The sequence below is a fragment of the Ambystoma mexicanum genome, chromosome 5q (genome assembly GCF_040938575.1).
Source record: "Ambystoma mexicanum isolate Mex_15411 chromosome 5q, UKY_AmexF1_1, whole genome shotgun sequence".
NCBI classification, from domain to species: domain Eukaryota; kingdom Metazoa; phylum Chordata; class Amphibia; order Caudata; family Ambystomatidae; genus Ambystoma; species Ambystoma mexicanum.
Genome location: NC_090933.1, coordinates 1,197,554,516 through 1,197,569,250, shown reverse-complemented (window position 1 = coordinate 1,197,569,250; position 14,735 = coordinate 1,197,554,516). Strand labels below are relative to the sequence as shown.

Below are 14,735 nucleotides of genomic sequence, written 5' to 3'. Positions count from 1 at the left end.
TAGAACCGTTGGTGATTGCTCCAATTTGGATGATATCTCTGTATCTGAGGGCAACCATGAAGAGCCCGGAATTATTGGAAGTCGCATCTTTGACAGTTTGGCTATGAGCACAGAAGACTCGTGCACCACAGGTACGGGGAGTGCAAATCAGTTTGCAGAACTGAACTGGAGAATCCGACGGTCAACGGCTATAACCGAATAGAAATTCCTAGGTGCCTTCATTTGCAGGCAAGCACAATGAAACAATCTCAAACGGGCAAGGGCCTACACTGAAATACGAAAGGGACCAAAAACCGCATCCAGTGTCCAGAAGGGGGAACAATGAATGGGAACAGTTAGCTGGTGCACATTGTACGACATTTGGCCACATGTGGAGGCATACATGCGCCTGGGCCTTCCCTTGCTTTGCCTTTTAAGTACATTCTGGCTAGCAGAGAGGAATGATCCAATCTATGTGTATGCCTTATGGCCATCTATAGGACACTTCTTAGCATTGAACAGCAGCGCAAAGTCTTATCATAAAAATCGCAAACCACCCTGCTCCTTTTTACAAACTGTGCACAGAAAACCATGATTCCACCTGCTAATGATACATGACAACTGTTATTGGTGATTTGGCAGAAGATTTCAAATGACACAATTTGGTATCCAGTCAAATATATCTAAAACATTACAGAGTGGTCAATTTCAGAGTGGGCCAGAATACCGAAAAACACTGCAAACAATCAAATAAATAAAGGGTAGTGGGGTAAAGGGGTATAAATGGGTCGGGATGGGGTTTGGGTGGTATTATAAGGGTAAAAAAACAGAAGTCTTGGGGGGGGGGGGGGCGCACCCACAAATTTAAACAAAAAGCAATCAGTGTTTCAATATTGTGTCCGCAATGACATTTCCCACTCTAATTGTGGCCAGTAAAATCACATATAACCCCCATTTATCTTTCCCCTGGCAGGTTTGGATTGCTAGGACTTGCCCCTAGCTTATTTTGCACAAAGAGCTGTACACCGTGTGGTCTTAGCTGGCGCTCGCAGAAGGGAGGGGATGAAGCCCATAATCTAACATTACCATCTTTGTAAACTGTGGCGCTCAATTAAATGGCCGGAGCTTATGAGGAGTGAGGGTGAGGAACAAACACTACAGTACAGTAGGGCTGACTTACCTACTGTTAATGCATCAAAGAGGCGATCTATAGTGTCGTTATCTTTGACAATTCCAGATTCTTGAATCCGTTTCACGAAGTCACTGCGTTGCATATGCTTTTCGGGTAGCTCAAAGTTCTTCACATGGTCGTCTGCTTTTACCACTTCCCTTTCTTTTTCCATGACCTGACATATAAGTCTTTTGAGCTCAGGTTTACGTTCCGCTTGGGTACGTTCAGATGGAGGCATGTTTTCCAGCACCTTTCTTACGAGTTCAAGAGGGAAAATGCGTATGTCAGTCCTATACAAGTTCTGGAAGTCTGAAAGAGCCATCTGTAGCTTGCCTTGCATCACGTAAATCAGTCCCCGCAGATAATAGTATTGCGCCAGAAGGGCAGCGTTCTCCTGTGATGGGTTGTTCATCACTCGACTGAGGCCACTGCTAAACTCCACGTAGTACGACTGGACCGATCGGCTCATTAAAGGAAAGTGGATCTCCGGTAGCCTGAATGTATGCACCAATTTAGGTGGTATTTTTAATGCTGAAAGATACAAACACAATTGCAGCTTACAGTTACATGGAACTTTCAAATAAGGAAGCCATTTATAAACAGTTCGGTAACTTCAAGTAAACAGAAAACTAGATCATCATATTTAGTTCGAAAGAGGATAGGGTAATGAAGTTCAACTTTTTACGTCCATCCAAAGCACTATTATTCAATACAGTTGGAAGTTCGTTCTCTTGGTCGGTCTCTCTCTCGTTTTCTTTCTCTGTCATCAAAAACATTTGGTCTGAATACAATTCAAAGCAAGGGGTTGTAAAATTAGGATAAATCAGTCTTAAATATTTTGGCCTCTGTATATATGATATGATATGGCATTTATAACACGCCTGTACAAGTGTTTCTAGGCGCCACAAGATAAGGGAGGGAAGACATAGGGAGGACAAGACAAATGATTCTACTAGACCTTGAATCATTCAGATCGTGCAAGTGCAACAACGAAAAGTGCAGGGGGAAGTTGAGAGGAATGCAAGGGGAGAAGAGGGGGAATGCAATCGCGGGAAGTGCGATCAGGGTAATAGGGCAGGATGGCTCTGAGTAGTTTATCCAGGGAACGCAGCTCTGTGTAAGTGCAAGGAGGCTGCTGTAGGGGTAACGGTTACAGCCCCTAAGTGTACGGTAGGGTAGGAGACAGTGCAAAGGAAGTCTGGTTGTGGAGGAGCCTGGTACCCATTGAGACTCTGAGGGTAAAAAAAGAAACCAGTCGGCACAGCAGAAAGGTAAATTAGCAAGGGAGCAAGAGAAGAAAGCAGAGGAGAAAAGGAGGGCCTTGAGCTGCTTCCGGAACTTCAGGTGGTCTGGCTCAAGTCTGAGAGGGGCAAGGAGACTGTTCCAGAGGGAGGCACCTGCAGAGGAGAGAGAGATCTACCCCCCACTCACTGCCTGGAGAAGCATCTGACCCTCAACGAGTTGGAGGTAGCTGAGCAAAGGGCTCTAGAAGGAAGATGTTTCGGAAGAGAGTTTGTTGTAGTGTGGGCCCCGTCCCCACAAAGCCTTGTGGATGAAGCAGAGGGACTTGAACTTGAACCTTGCCACCAGTGGAGAGATTTCAGGGATGGAGAGATACAGTCCCTGGGCTTGAGGCCAAGGATAAGTCTTGCAGTCCTGTTCTCAATTAGTTGCAGCGGACGAAGAGTACAGGTAGGCAGATTGAGAAAGAGGCGGTTGCAGTAGTCCAGCCTGAAGAGAACCAGGGCTCTGGAGACAGTGAGCTTCTGGGGGAAAGCGAGAAAAGGTAGCATACCTCTAAGGAGGTGCAGCTGGAAGTAGGCCTTTTTGGAAAGGTCTGTGATGTGAGGAGAGAAGGAGAGAGTGGAGTCGAAGATGGCACCAAGGTTTTTTGCCTTGCAGGAAGGCGAGGGTAGAAGGCTCAAGGACGGCGGCCAGAGTGAAAGAGGGAAATCGGGAGCAGGGGTCACAATGAGAAGGATCTCCGTCATACTGCCATTAAGGCAGAGATCATTGGAGGTGCATCAATCCTGAAGCGCAGACAGAAAGTCAGGGAGGAGAGGAGGCTGAGAGAAGCCTGAAAGAGAGTAGAGTGTCATCTGCATAACACAAAGTTTTGAAGAGAAGGTGAAGATCAAGTGGGCCAGATAGACATTGAAGAGCCAGGGTGAAAGGATAGAGCCCTGGGGAACACCTCATATGGAGAGAGAGGTGTTGGAGAGAAAGGACCCAAGTTGGATCTGGGAGGGACGGTCCAGGAGGAAGGTGGTCAGCCAGGACAGGGCCTGATCCGCGATGCTCTGGTTCACACGTAGTCAGTTGATCAGGGTGGCATGATTGACCATGTCGAAAGCAGAGGAAAGGTAAAGGAGGACGAGTAGAGAGGGAGATCTAGAGTCAAGGTTAGAGAGCAGATCTTCACGGGTGTTCAGGAGAGCAGTTCCCGTGCCTCCGGATGCTCTGAAGACAGACTGATGGTCACGGAGGAAGCCAATATATTCAGTTTGGAGGTGTAAGAAACCTGAAGGTGTCTCACCCGCTAGTCCCCGGGGATCTGTAATCCAGGTGGCCAGGACACAGCCATTGCTTTTGGATCCAGTTCCTGAAGGTAGACCAGTGCGGGAAGATCACCTGGATAAGGGATCTTCGGGGAGTGGATGTGGAACAGGACGGTGAGACGTGGTAACCCCTTCCATGTAACACCTTTTCCATATCCAACCAGGTAGGATACTTAGGAACTAAACCCACGCCCCAATCCCCTCTTTTCCAGACACAAACACTTTCTCAAGGACAGCTCACTGGGGGAGAAAATGGACTAACACCAGAGATGTATATCTGACATGTCCCAATTCAATGGTCAGGCAGGGTCAGGCAATTACTGATCATTACACACACCTGACTTCCATCACACTTCACCCACACAGATATAAGGCAGAGCATGAAAGCACATTCTGAGCAAGCAGCAGTTCCAAGATGGCAGTGTAATACAAGGAGAAAGACGGCAAAATCAAAGAGGGTTGCAAGGAGGGAGGTGCCCTTGGTCTTTTCAGAGAAAGACTATTACTTTCATGAGCCTTTGAGAATAAGAAACATAAGACCTGGAATCAAAGCTGAAGAAACCTGCATTGTGTGTCGGAGGTACCCGGCGCGTCGATAGCCAAGGCGAGGAGGATCGTGTGCCGCCGTGGTACTGTCCTTAGTTACTACAACAAAGCAGCACCAGTAAAGTCAGCACAGCCAGTGAGTTGGGGAGACAGATACCAGATCAGCCTGTGTTAAAGCTAAGGTTGCAAGCAGCAACATTATATAGAGGAAACTGAAGTGAACAGTGTGTGAAGCGTATATGACAAGCAACGCAAATATAACTAAACAGCAGATGTGTGACTGAACTTTTGAAGCCAAGGTAGATACTGGAAACAGAGTGGTCCAGGGCCACGTAGGTGCTCATTCGAAAGGTCTCTGTAATGGTATCCAACTGAAAGGAGGCAAATGTAAAAAGGAATTGTGAAATCGAAGTTGTCCTGCAAAGGGTCAAGCCAAACATTGTGCACGTTCAAAAGTCTGTGATAGTTTATGCTAACTGAAATTGGTCCAAACCCGGCTGAGGGAGACCAATTGTATTTTGAAGGGGATCCGAGCCCAGCTGAGGGGGATCCGGGGTGAACCATGAGTCACCCGAAATAGAATATCCTATGAACATTGAAAAAGAGGATCAGAGCCTTTTTCGTTTGTTTTGTTGGATCAGGCCCTCTGCATGAAGAGACTTTGATAGGCAAAAAGACTTGGGCACAGAAGGCCCTGATGCTAGTGATTGAACTGTATCCACATGCTAAAGAAGCCAGACTGTGCTATCCTCGAGTGAACCGCCTTGACCTGTGCTGAAAACGTGGGGAAGGGAGGCCAACAGCCTGAACATCCCGACATATTTTTGTGAACACTTCTTTCTTTTTCATAACCACTACCCCCACACTATTTGTAGTATAAGCTCTTTGATTTTGACAAGACACAAGTAGGAATGAGTTATTATTTGAAGTCGTAGCTTGCGCCCATCTGTAGATTTAGGATTAGATAGGCGTTTATCAAACCCTTGCTGAAGTTCAATAAACACCCTTGAACTGTGGTCACTTGTGTCTGTCTTACTGTTGATACCATGCCTTCCATATAGAGGGTAAGTTGTGAGATGGGCAGCTTTTCCAGGAGTTTGGACAGGAAAGGAGTGATAGGAATCGGGCGATAGTTTGCCGGATATGTAGGATCAGCAGAAGGCTTTTTTAAGGAGGGAGTGCACAAGGGATTGATTGAGGAGAGAAGGGAGCGATCCAGTGGCGAAAGAGTGATTGCAGAAATCGGCCAAGGCTGGAGGAAGGGTGGCAATGAGGTCCTTATTGGTTTTGGAGGAACAGGGCAGCACCTGTTTGGACAACACTTTCATAGAGACATCGTCAGGTGTTGTCAGAGAGAAGGAGGAAAAAGGAAGAGAAGAGGGAGAGGCGGCCAAAGGGGACCTGGGAGAGGTAGGAGAGAAAGAGGAAACAGAAGACAGGATGTCCTGAGTTTAAGTGGTGAAATGAGAGGCCAGAGCCGTGCAGAGGGAAATGGCCCAAAATGTCACCCTCACAATTGCGACGGCCGAAATGCCCGACTTTCTTTTTTTTTTAAACACCTTCTTTACACCAGATATATATGTGGGAGGGGTATGGGATGTTATAGTAATATTGGGGATTGCGGGGGAAACCCCCCCGCATATCTATGTGGTCTAAAGGGGGTTTAATTAAAAAATAAAATAAAGTCGGCATTTTCAGCCATCGCAATTATGTGTGGTCGCAGTGATCACATAGATCCGTACAGAGAACCTAGGAGGGAGCAGGAGAGGTGGAGATGTAGTAGGAGTGGCCAGCTCCTTGGAGATTTTAAAGAGTGTGGCTGTGTTGTTAGAGGCCACAGAGACGAGAGAACAGAGAGTCTGTATTGCCTTTGGAGCAGACATCAGGCCAGTTTGTCAGAGGATGCGCCCAAAGCCCTCCACTTGCTCTCAGCCACCCTGCACTTGCGTTTCAGGGTGGCGAGGTAGAAGTCGTACCAATAGTTGCACTTGGAGGTAGGCTTCAGATGGATTTTTATGACAGGAGCAAGAATGTCCAGGGTGTTGGAGATAGAATGATTCAGGTTAGAGAGGGCTGTGTCTGGGTGCGAGTCAGCCGAAGTGAGTAGTAGAAGCAGAAAACAAAGGCAAAGGCATCCACTAACACTCTCTTCATTGGCCGAATAACAGAGAAGGAAGGTGTCAGTGTTGGGGTAGGCTTTGCTTGAGGGGCAAGACATTTCAGGTGATAGGAGAGCTGAAAGTGGTCAGTCCAAGAGAGGGGAGTGGTGGGGAAGGGGGATGTCTGAGGATCCCCCCTCCCTAGGTGTTTCCTGCAGAGTGTGTCGGACCAGAGGGTAGAATGGAGTGGGAAGGAGAGTCGCATAGGTTGTGGAAGAGCCCAGAGGAGAGATTAGAGGCATCCAGGTGGATGTTGAGGTCTCAGAGGAGGAGAAGTTGAGAGGTTGAGGCAAGGAGAGAAGAAGAGAGGTCAGCCCACTCTGGGAGGAATAGAGTGACCTGGCCAGGTGGCCTGTAGATGGTGGCCACAGTCAGAGAGAGGCCAGGAGAGATACAGAGCCTACAGTCTAGGCATTCAAAGAAGGAGTAGGCCTGCGTAGGAATAATAGAAGCAGGTACACCCTCCGGAAAAATCACGGCTACTCCAGCTCCAGGCTGGTTTGTTCTGAGCTCAGAGAGCATCTTGTAGCACCTCAGGTAGGAGAGTGTCAAAGATCTTGATAGAGGTGGCCGTGATTCATGTCTCGGTGAGAGGGAGGACATCCAGGTCAAGATCTTTGAGGAGGCGGCAAATTTCAGAGGAATGATTGACAGCAGAGCGAGAGTTGAGAGTATCCACGTGGAGCAGGTTGCCACATTTGAAAGACTTCCAGGGTAAGGTGCAGGGGTAAGGCACACCCAGCAGAGCCAGTAGAAGGGCCCGAGAGTGGGCAGAGACGGTAGAAAGAGGTGGCATAGGGGCCAGAGCGGAGGAGGAGGTGAGTGCCAGAGAAGCGGCGGAGGAGGAAGGAGGAGACAAAGGGGCCAGAGAGGTGTAACTGCAAAACATCCAGATTCGATTTTCCTAAAAGGAGGGGAAAAAAGGCCTAGTTTCAACACAACAGCAATGCAAGAAGCAATTTTCCTGGAGCGATGTGAGAGATGGCCAACAATACAGGTCACTGAGATGCTTAAAGGGAATGCAAAAGAGAAATAAGAGTAATTGGATGGGTAGGTCAGTTTAGTGGGGTGCAGTGATTGCTGCCCGCACCGCACTTACCTGATCAGTTTCAGCAGGTTGAAGCTTCATGCTTTCCCGGCTAACACAGGCAGACACCATATGCTGCTTCTGTGCGAGCTGTCCTCGGGATCCTTCACAGCAGGGGGCTGCCATGGCAGGGGCTGCCTAGCAAGGTTGCAAATAAGAGCCTTGTTAGCCAGAGGGAGGGAGGTGGGGAAGGAAGTAAGGATAGGGGGAGAGGGTGCCTGGTGCTGTGGCACCGAGGGAATGTGCTAAAAAAGTACAAATTTACCCAGGTGCCACATCGACACAAGGGGAACTCAGCCCAATGAGATGGCCATGGGGAAATTAAACTGCAGTGCATGTTTAGGCCTATGCATGATAGCAGAGCTCAACATGCACTGAAAGCCAAGTGTATTGGGTGGGGGACCGGTTACTGAAGCATTTCGAAGAGTGTATAGTGTGTAGGAATTAACTCAAAAGTAAGGTTGTATATATTTTTGGGCTATGAGAGTGAGGATGGGACGATGCAGAGAAGATATAGGGTCTAATTTGGCTTTGCGCTCACCTTCATTTTAGGTATTGGCGCATTTGGTGGCACTAGCACCACCTATGTGCCAAAGCATTGCTAAAAGAAAAGAGGGAATAAGGGGGTGAATGCATCATATCTGGCTGGCATGGAAACTAGCAATGCATGTGAATGAAATAGAAAATGTACAGATTGCTATTTTCTGTCTCCCTTTGCTGTTTAAACCAATGGGCACGTGTTTTACATTGTTCCTGCCAATTGTTGCTTGAAAACAAGTTTTCATTTCTTTTGTTGTTGCGGAATGATTGTTCTTTTGCAATCCCATGAGTCTGTGTGTGCCGAGATCCTTTCCATCCTTTCAACATAGTTGTTCACTCTTCAGCTGATTCATTCAGCATGCTCCTCTTTCTGTGCCTTACTCGCTTGCGAAAGAATCACTCCCGTAAAACAGCATGTTGCCCCCAATGACGTGATTCTTCTCACCTCTTCCTCGCAGAGCCCTTCCTCCACCCCCAGGGGATTGTCCATGATTCCCCCCTCCCCCAGTAGAAGCTGTGGTAGGAAAAGAAGTAGAGAAAAACATATTCCTCTTACTGTGCAGCAGTAAAGAGAGTAGGCAATCAACCCACCTGCAGTGGGTGGCAACTTTAAGTCATCCGCACAGGAGTGGTTTGCTAATGTCACATATATTTTATTGATGGTCCACTGCTCAAACATTACAGTAACTCTGTGTATTAAAGACCTGCACCATATATAACATATCAATACACAGTCCTTCAAATAGATTCCCACACATAATGCTCATGTTAAAATGTTTCTGACAATATTTTCATCAATGCTTTGACACTCATAAGTAATAAAGAAGTAGGTTATTATTGAATATGCAGCTATCATTGTCACTACCTCTTTGTCTACTGTGATGAATCGGACAACCTTGTCACCGATTCCCTGGAAGGGACGCCTCTCTTGTGTGGCAAGGGAAAGGCAGAAGCTACCCGACTGACTCTGGGGGTGGCTATCTGCGGGAAGACCACGTGGGAGAGGACTATCTCCAGTGAGACAGGAAAAGACCAAGTCAAGACAACCCTTCAGTCACAACCTTTAGTGACAACCATGTGCCATTGCAACATTCCTACATGGCTTATTGTAATAAAGAGACTGACTTCCAAGGTTTTTCTGCCGAGAACTTAATTTACTTTCCCCCTGCCCAACGTTTGGTACTAAGACGAGGAACAGAGATGGAGTAATGAGGTTTGTCTAGACACAGTAAGCCAATGCTGCATTCTAGTCATTGGAAACTGCAGAGAAAGACCGGGACATTTAAAAAGTTATAAGGAAGGCATCACAGTTCAAGGGTGTTTATTGAAATTCAATTGGGTTTGAAAAGCGCCTATCTAAACCAAAATCTAAAGATGGCAGCAAGCTACGCCCAGAGGGGCGTGGCTAAGGAGCCATGGGATAGGTTGCGTCTTCGTGTGTCTCCTGAGGATCCTTCAGTATCCTGCTGTGAGCAATCGTTAGGACTAACGCACCTGAGCCACGAATAACACTGCTGCTGTGGGAATATGCGGTGTACATGAAGGTCGCACTCCGGTGGAGATCCGAGGAGCAGGACTACAGATAAGTCGAGAAATGCTGTGAGAGAATCCTGACGTGAATTAATTAAAATGGCGCCCGCGTAGAGACAAAAGATAATGGTGCAGACTTGAGAGAAGACGTAGCTGGAGCGCAACAAGGCTGGACCGGATGAATGCAGCAGGTAGCTGTAAACGCTTCACAATTATCAGAAGCCATGGTCCCAAGCACTGGTACAGAACAGCAGACAGCATGAGCCTCTGGAGGAGGGGGAAAGGCACAGTGAACCGTGCCCCAGCAACGAGGCGTGCGACGCCGTGGTGCAGATCTTCCTTCATGGTGAGCGGGGAGATCGAGAAAGCTCCCGGTGTAATTCATAAGGAGAGCCCCAGCAAGAAACATGCGTGGCACAAAACGAACAAAGGCAATTATCATATGGGCAAACACAGCATACCTCGATGCGGTAGCGCTTAGAAGGAGGCACCAATGTCCGGACCCAAAGGTGCTGCCAGACTGTGCCAGTAAGAGCAATAACTGCCCTCAAAATGAAACGGGACGTGTGGTGCCCCTGGACATTACAAGGTAGCCGCACCCAACATCAGCATGTTCGAGACGGCAACAATATCTTCCTGAGTAGTTACAGTAGCTGGGGCGAAGGGGTGATTGGAGTGCCCGCAGCAAAAAGAAACTATGAAACGTCAAGCGGTCCAAAGTCTGGAAGAGGCACATGGATGGCACTTAGGCGCAACAATAACAATAAACGCGGAGTGTGAGCCAAAGCCTACCCGCTAGAAGAAACTGACGAGGCTGGTCTTCGGCAGACCGAGGGGGGACGAACACTGTAACTACATGTAAAGCGAGGCAGGGTGAAGAAGCAAGTATTAAAGCAGTGGATGTCGGATGAAGGGAGTAGGAGCTCCAGAAAAGGAATCACACAGAATACAAAGCGGTTGATCACCCAGTAGAACAAACATCACACAGTGACCCTAGGGCAAAAGCACTAACGTCGGCTGAATGGCCCTGATAGCAACCCCGGGAATGAGAGTGCAGGTATAGTAAAGCACAAACTGCATGCGGGGTAGGAGACCGGATTGCGGGCCTGGATAACATAATCGGCATACAGCTGGAAAGTGCACGGCAGAATGGTGGGGCTCCCTGGACTGGACACAGAACAGTGATATACCTATGCCTTATACCTGAACTGAGTAAGGAGGTGAACGCTACTGTGGATAGCTGATATTGAACTAGTGGCGCCGAACTGTGCAGATAAACCATAGACTAGTTGCAGAGGGAAAGGCGCTTACACCAAGCCTAAACACTAATGTATGCAAGGGGCAGAATAAAAAAAAGTGGTGATTGGGGCAAAAGGAGAACAATATCAGTTGCGGCTAAGAAGTGGGCTCCCACTGAGTCGCAGGAGTACACATGGCATACAAACTGAACAAACTCAAAGGGAAGCAGGCGTCAACGGACACATTCGCTAAACCGACTCAAGCAGGAGAGGCTGCAAAGAGCACACAAGGGATGGGGGGCTCCCCACGAGATGACCATCAGATCCTGGCGGCAATTGCATATTTGAAGAGGTCATGGGAAACCAAGATCGACTCCGAAATCACAGAGCTGAAGACATCCCTTGAGTGCAAGATTGGCGTAGTTAGTGTGGACGTAGGCCTTCTAAAACAAGATGTTCGGGCATTGGCCGAACGCACAGGAGGACTGGAAAAGGAGGTCAAAGCAAACACGAACACTTGCACCACAAATGCCAAAGATGTCTCCATTTGACAACAACAAGTGCAAAACCTGGAAAGTAGAGCAGAAGAAGCCGAAGGATGGGCACAAAGGAACAGTATACGCATTGTAGGACTTCCAGACGGAGCAGAGGACAGGACCCAACCAACTATTCCGAAAACATGCTGCTGCAAGAGATAGGTGCTGGCACACTCACCCGGGGGTTCACAGTGGAAAGAGAACACAGGTCTCAAACAAGGAAGCCGGCGCCGGGAGCCCCTCCCCGGCCGATCATTGCCAAGATATTGAACTATAGAGATAGAGAGAAGATCCTGGAACAATTTCGCAAAGGAGGCACAATAAGCAGAGCATCAGTGACTATGACGGCATATCAGGACTACACCTTCCTGGTACTAAGACAACGCTTGAGCTACGTGGCGGTTAAAAGAAGGATGCGAGAGGCTGGCCTTAAATACATGCTGCTGTGCCCCGCGAAACTGAAGGTTCTGCATAAAGACAAAGACATTTTCTTCGATACCCCAGAGGATGCAACCAGATGAATTACCCGGCGATTGCGGATGACCAGACAGAGAGCAATAGGGGGAAGTGAACCGGTATTGTCTCGAAGACAAACATTTGGACATGGCAGACGTTGTGTGGTAATGATGAAATAAGACAGGTGCTATGTAGCTAGAGGACAGTGAAGAATATGTTGAGAATAGTGTGAAATGTCAGCGGTAGGATGGAACATGCAAACTGTGTAGCATTGTTGAGTAATTTGCGGAGACACAAGTGCTGCCACGGAGAACGCGGCACTAGGAAACACATCATAACCCCTAGTAGTTAGTGTAGTCAGGACACCAGTAGCTCTGTATCCCCCTGCAGAGCCTCGGGTATCGGAAAGGAGCCAAGAAAGCGGCTAGATGCGGGGTAGCCTGAGATCCAGGGATGGAGCTGGGCAACAGTTAGGGTTTGGGGGGGCAGATGGATGGAGGGGAGGGAAGTTAAGAAGGGACGAGCCTACAGACACAAGCCACAAATTGAGTTGAACAGAATGGGAGCGGAGAAGGGAGGAAAAGAAAATGGATAAGAAGGACAAAATGAAGATAGTAACCTGGAATGTGCAGGGGCTCAATAATTACATTAAACGCAAAAAGGTTATGATGTACTTGAAGAGACTAAAAATAGATATAGCATTGTTGCAGGAAACCCATTTGACCAGGGGAAAATCCAGATGTTTTAATACGAAAATGGATAGGGACTACCCTGGGAGCAACATAATCTGCGTATGCCAGAGGGGTTTTAACATGGATAGCGCCACATGTCCACTTCAAGCTACTACAGTCCAACGTAGACAAGGATGGTAGAATGGTATTACTAAGGGGGCTGGTGGAGAATAAAGAAGTGTTCATTATCACCGTGTACGCCCCGAATCAAGATTCTACAGCGTACTTTAGAACCCTTTACACCAAGATAAGTATGTACATGGATGGAGCGGTGGTGTCTGGAGGGGACTTTAACTGCACCCTGGTTCTGGTGATGGATATGTCGGACGGGAAGATCACACATCCGACCCCAGCAGCGAAGGCCCTAAGCACCCTGTTAAAAGATTTTTGGCTAGCAGATGCGTGTAGATGGAGGCACCCACAGGATAAGGGATACTCCCACTACTCGGCCCTGCAGAACTTACATATGAGGCTAGATTATATATTCATGGGAACTGAGGCAATACAAGAAGTGACACAGGCAGAATACAAAGCCATGGTCCTCTCACATCACGTCCTGCTGGTGGGAACATGGCAGATTCTACCACCCAGAGCTAGAATCCCAACATGAAGCCTCAGGGCTGAATCATTAAAGGATAGAGTGTCCAGAGAGGACTTGAGGATAGAGGAGTATTTCGTGCATGACACAGGTAGTGTGGATTCAGCGGGGACAGTGTGGGAGGCATTCAAGGTAGTAGTGAGGGGTGCGACCATGTCTAAATCAAGGGGGTTGCAAGGAGAAATTATACAGTACTTACAAAAAGTAGAATGCGAGCTGGATCGAGGCAGCATGCGGAAGGTGATAAGCCAGGCAGACTATTGGCCTGGTTATATAAAACTGAGACCCTGAGACAAACTATTATAGCAATGCAAGGGATGGATGGGCAGATAGGAGAAACCCAGGAGGGGTAAACAAATGCTTTTTTCAATTCTATAGGAGGCTATATGTTGACTCCACGGAAGGAGAAGAGCTAGATGCCCTAGAAGCATTAACAGAGATCACACTACCTAAACTAGGGGACGCGGATAGGGAGAACTTAGTGGTCCCAATAACAATAGAAGAGCTTAAGCAGGTAATTAAGCTACTGCCCACCAGCAAAGCCCTAGGAGCATTCTATTAAGCCTATAAAACAGAAATACTCCCCTCAATGCTAGCAATGTTAAATGAAGCGTTTGACACACGCACATTGCCTGGGTCTCTACAGGAGGCGATCATTATCCTGCTCCTCAAGCCTAACAAACCGGATACGGAATGCGGGTCCTATAGACCGCTCTCACTGCTCAATCAAGACAGCAAGACCCTGACAGCGGTGATGGCGAATAGGTTACGATCAGTCATAAGTAAACTTATACACTCAGATCAAACAGGGTATATCCCACGCAGGAACATATCCGACAACCTGCGGAGGCTCCCGGAGTCTCCATCATGTTATTGACCACGTTCCGAGGAGCCCCCAAGAGGCGGCGATAATCAAACTGGATGCGGTGAAGGCCTTCGACTCGGTTAAAGGGCCCTGGCTGTGGTTGGTGTAGGAAGGATTTGGAATTGGGACTGCATACCTGAGATGGGTCTGATTGTTATACAACAAACCAGCAGCGCGAGTCAGAACGGGGGCGAGCATTTCGGAACATTGGCAACTGAGCAAGGGCACCAGACAATGGAGCCCTTGGTCCCCGATGCTGTTTATCCTAGCATTAGAACCCTTAGTGGCATATTTAAGACAGCAATATGGGGAAGTAGGAATCTGCACCAAGGGTGGGTGACATTTGATATCAATGTATGCGGACGACATGTTGTTGTAACTGAGATACCCAGAGGAGAATTTATAATACATTCTAGAAGTCATGGAGCGGTAAGCAAGGTTGTCGGGTATAACGATTAATCCCAAGCATATTCCCCCTGAGGAGATATGTAGGGATGCCGCAACACGAACTGCCGGTTCTACAGATAAAGTGGGAAACAGTGATGTCCACACCTAATGACCTGCACCTGAAGGGGCCTTTTAAGCCTCCCTACTTCCCTCAGGTGTGGGTCATTAAGCCTAACAGACTGACCTGCACTGCAACATTGCTCTTCAGCCCTCTTCCTCGTCCAAGTACTCAAAGAATATGATGGGACTTGTAGTCCCAAACGGTTGTAGGTCAAATGATCGAATCAAAAGGAT

At 47.9% G+C, this 14,735-nt stretch overlaps 1 protein-coding gene across 1 annotated transcript in view; it reads right to left on the bottom strand.

Annotated features, from left to right (window-relative positions):
* The window catches only part of DENND3 (DENN domain containing 3), a 1,010,513-nt gene that overhangs the window by 422,089 nt on the left and 573,689 nt on the right, over nt 1-14,735 (bottom strand). Inside the window, exon 13 of the mRNA XM_069621709.1 lies at nt 1,160-1,681. Within this exon, the coding sequence (XP_069477810.1) occupies nt 1,160-1,681 (522 nt within the window). The remainder of the gene's footprint in view (nt 1-1,159; nt 1,682-14,735) is intronic.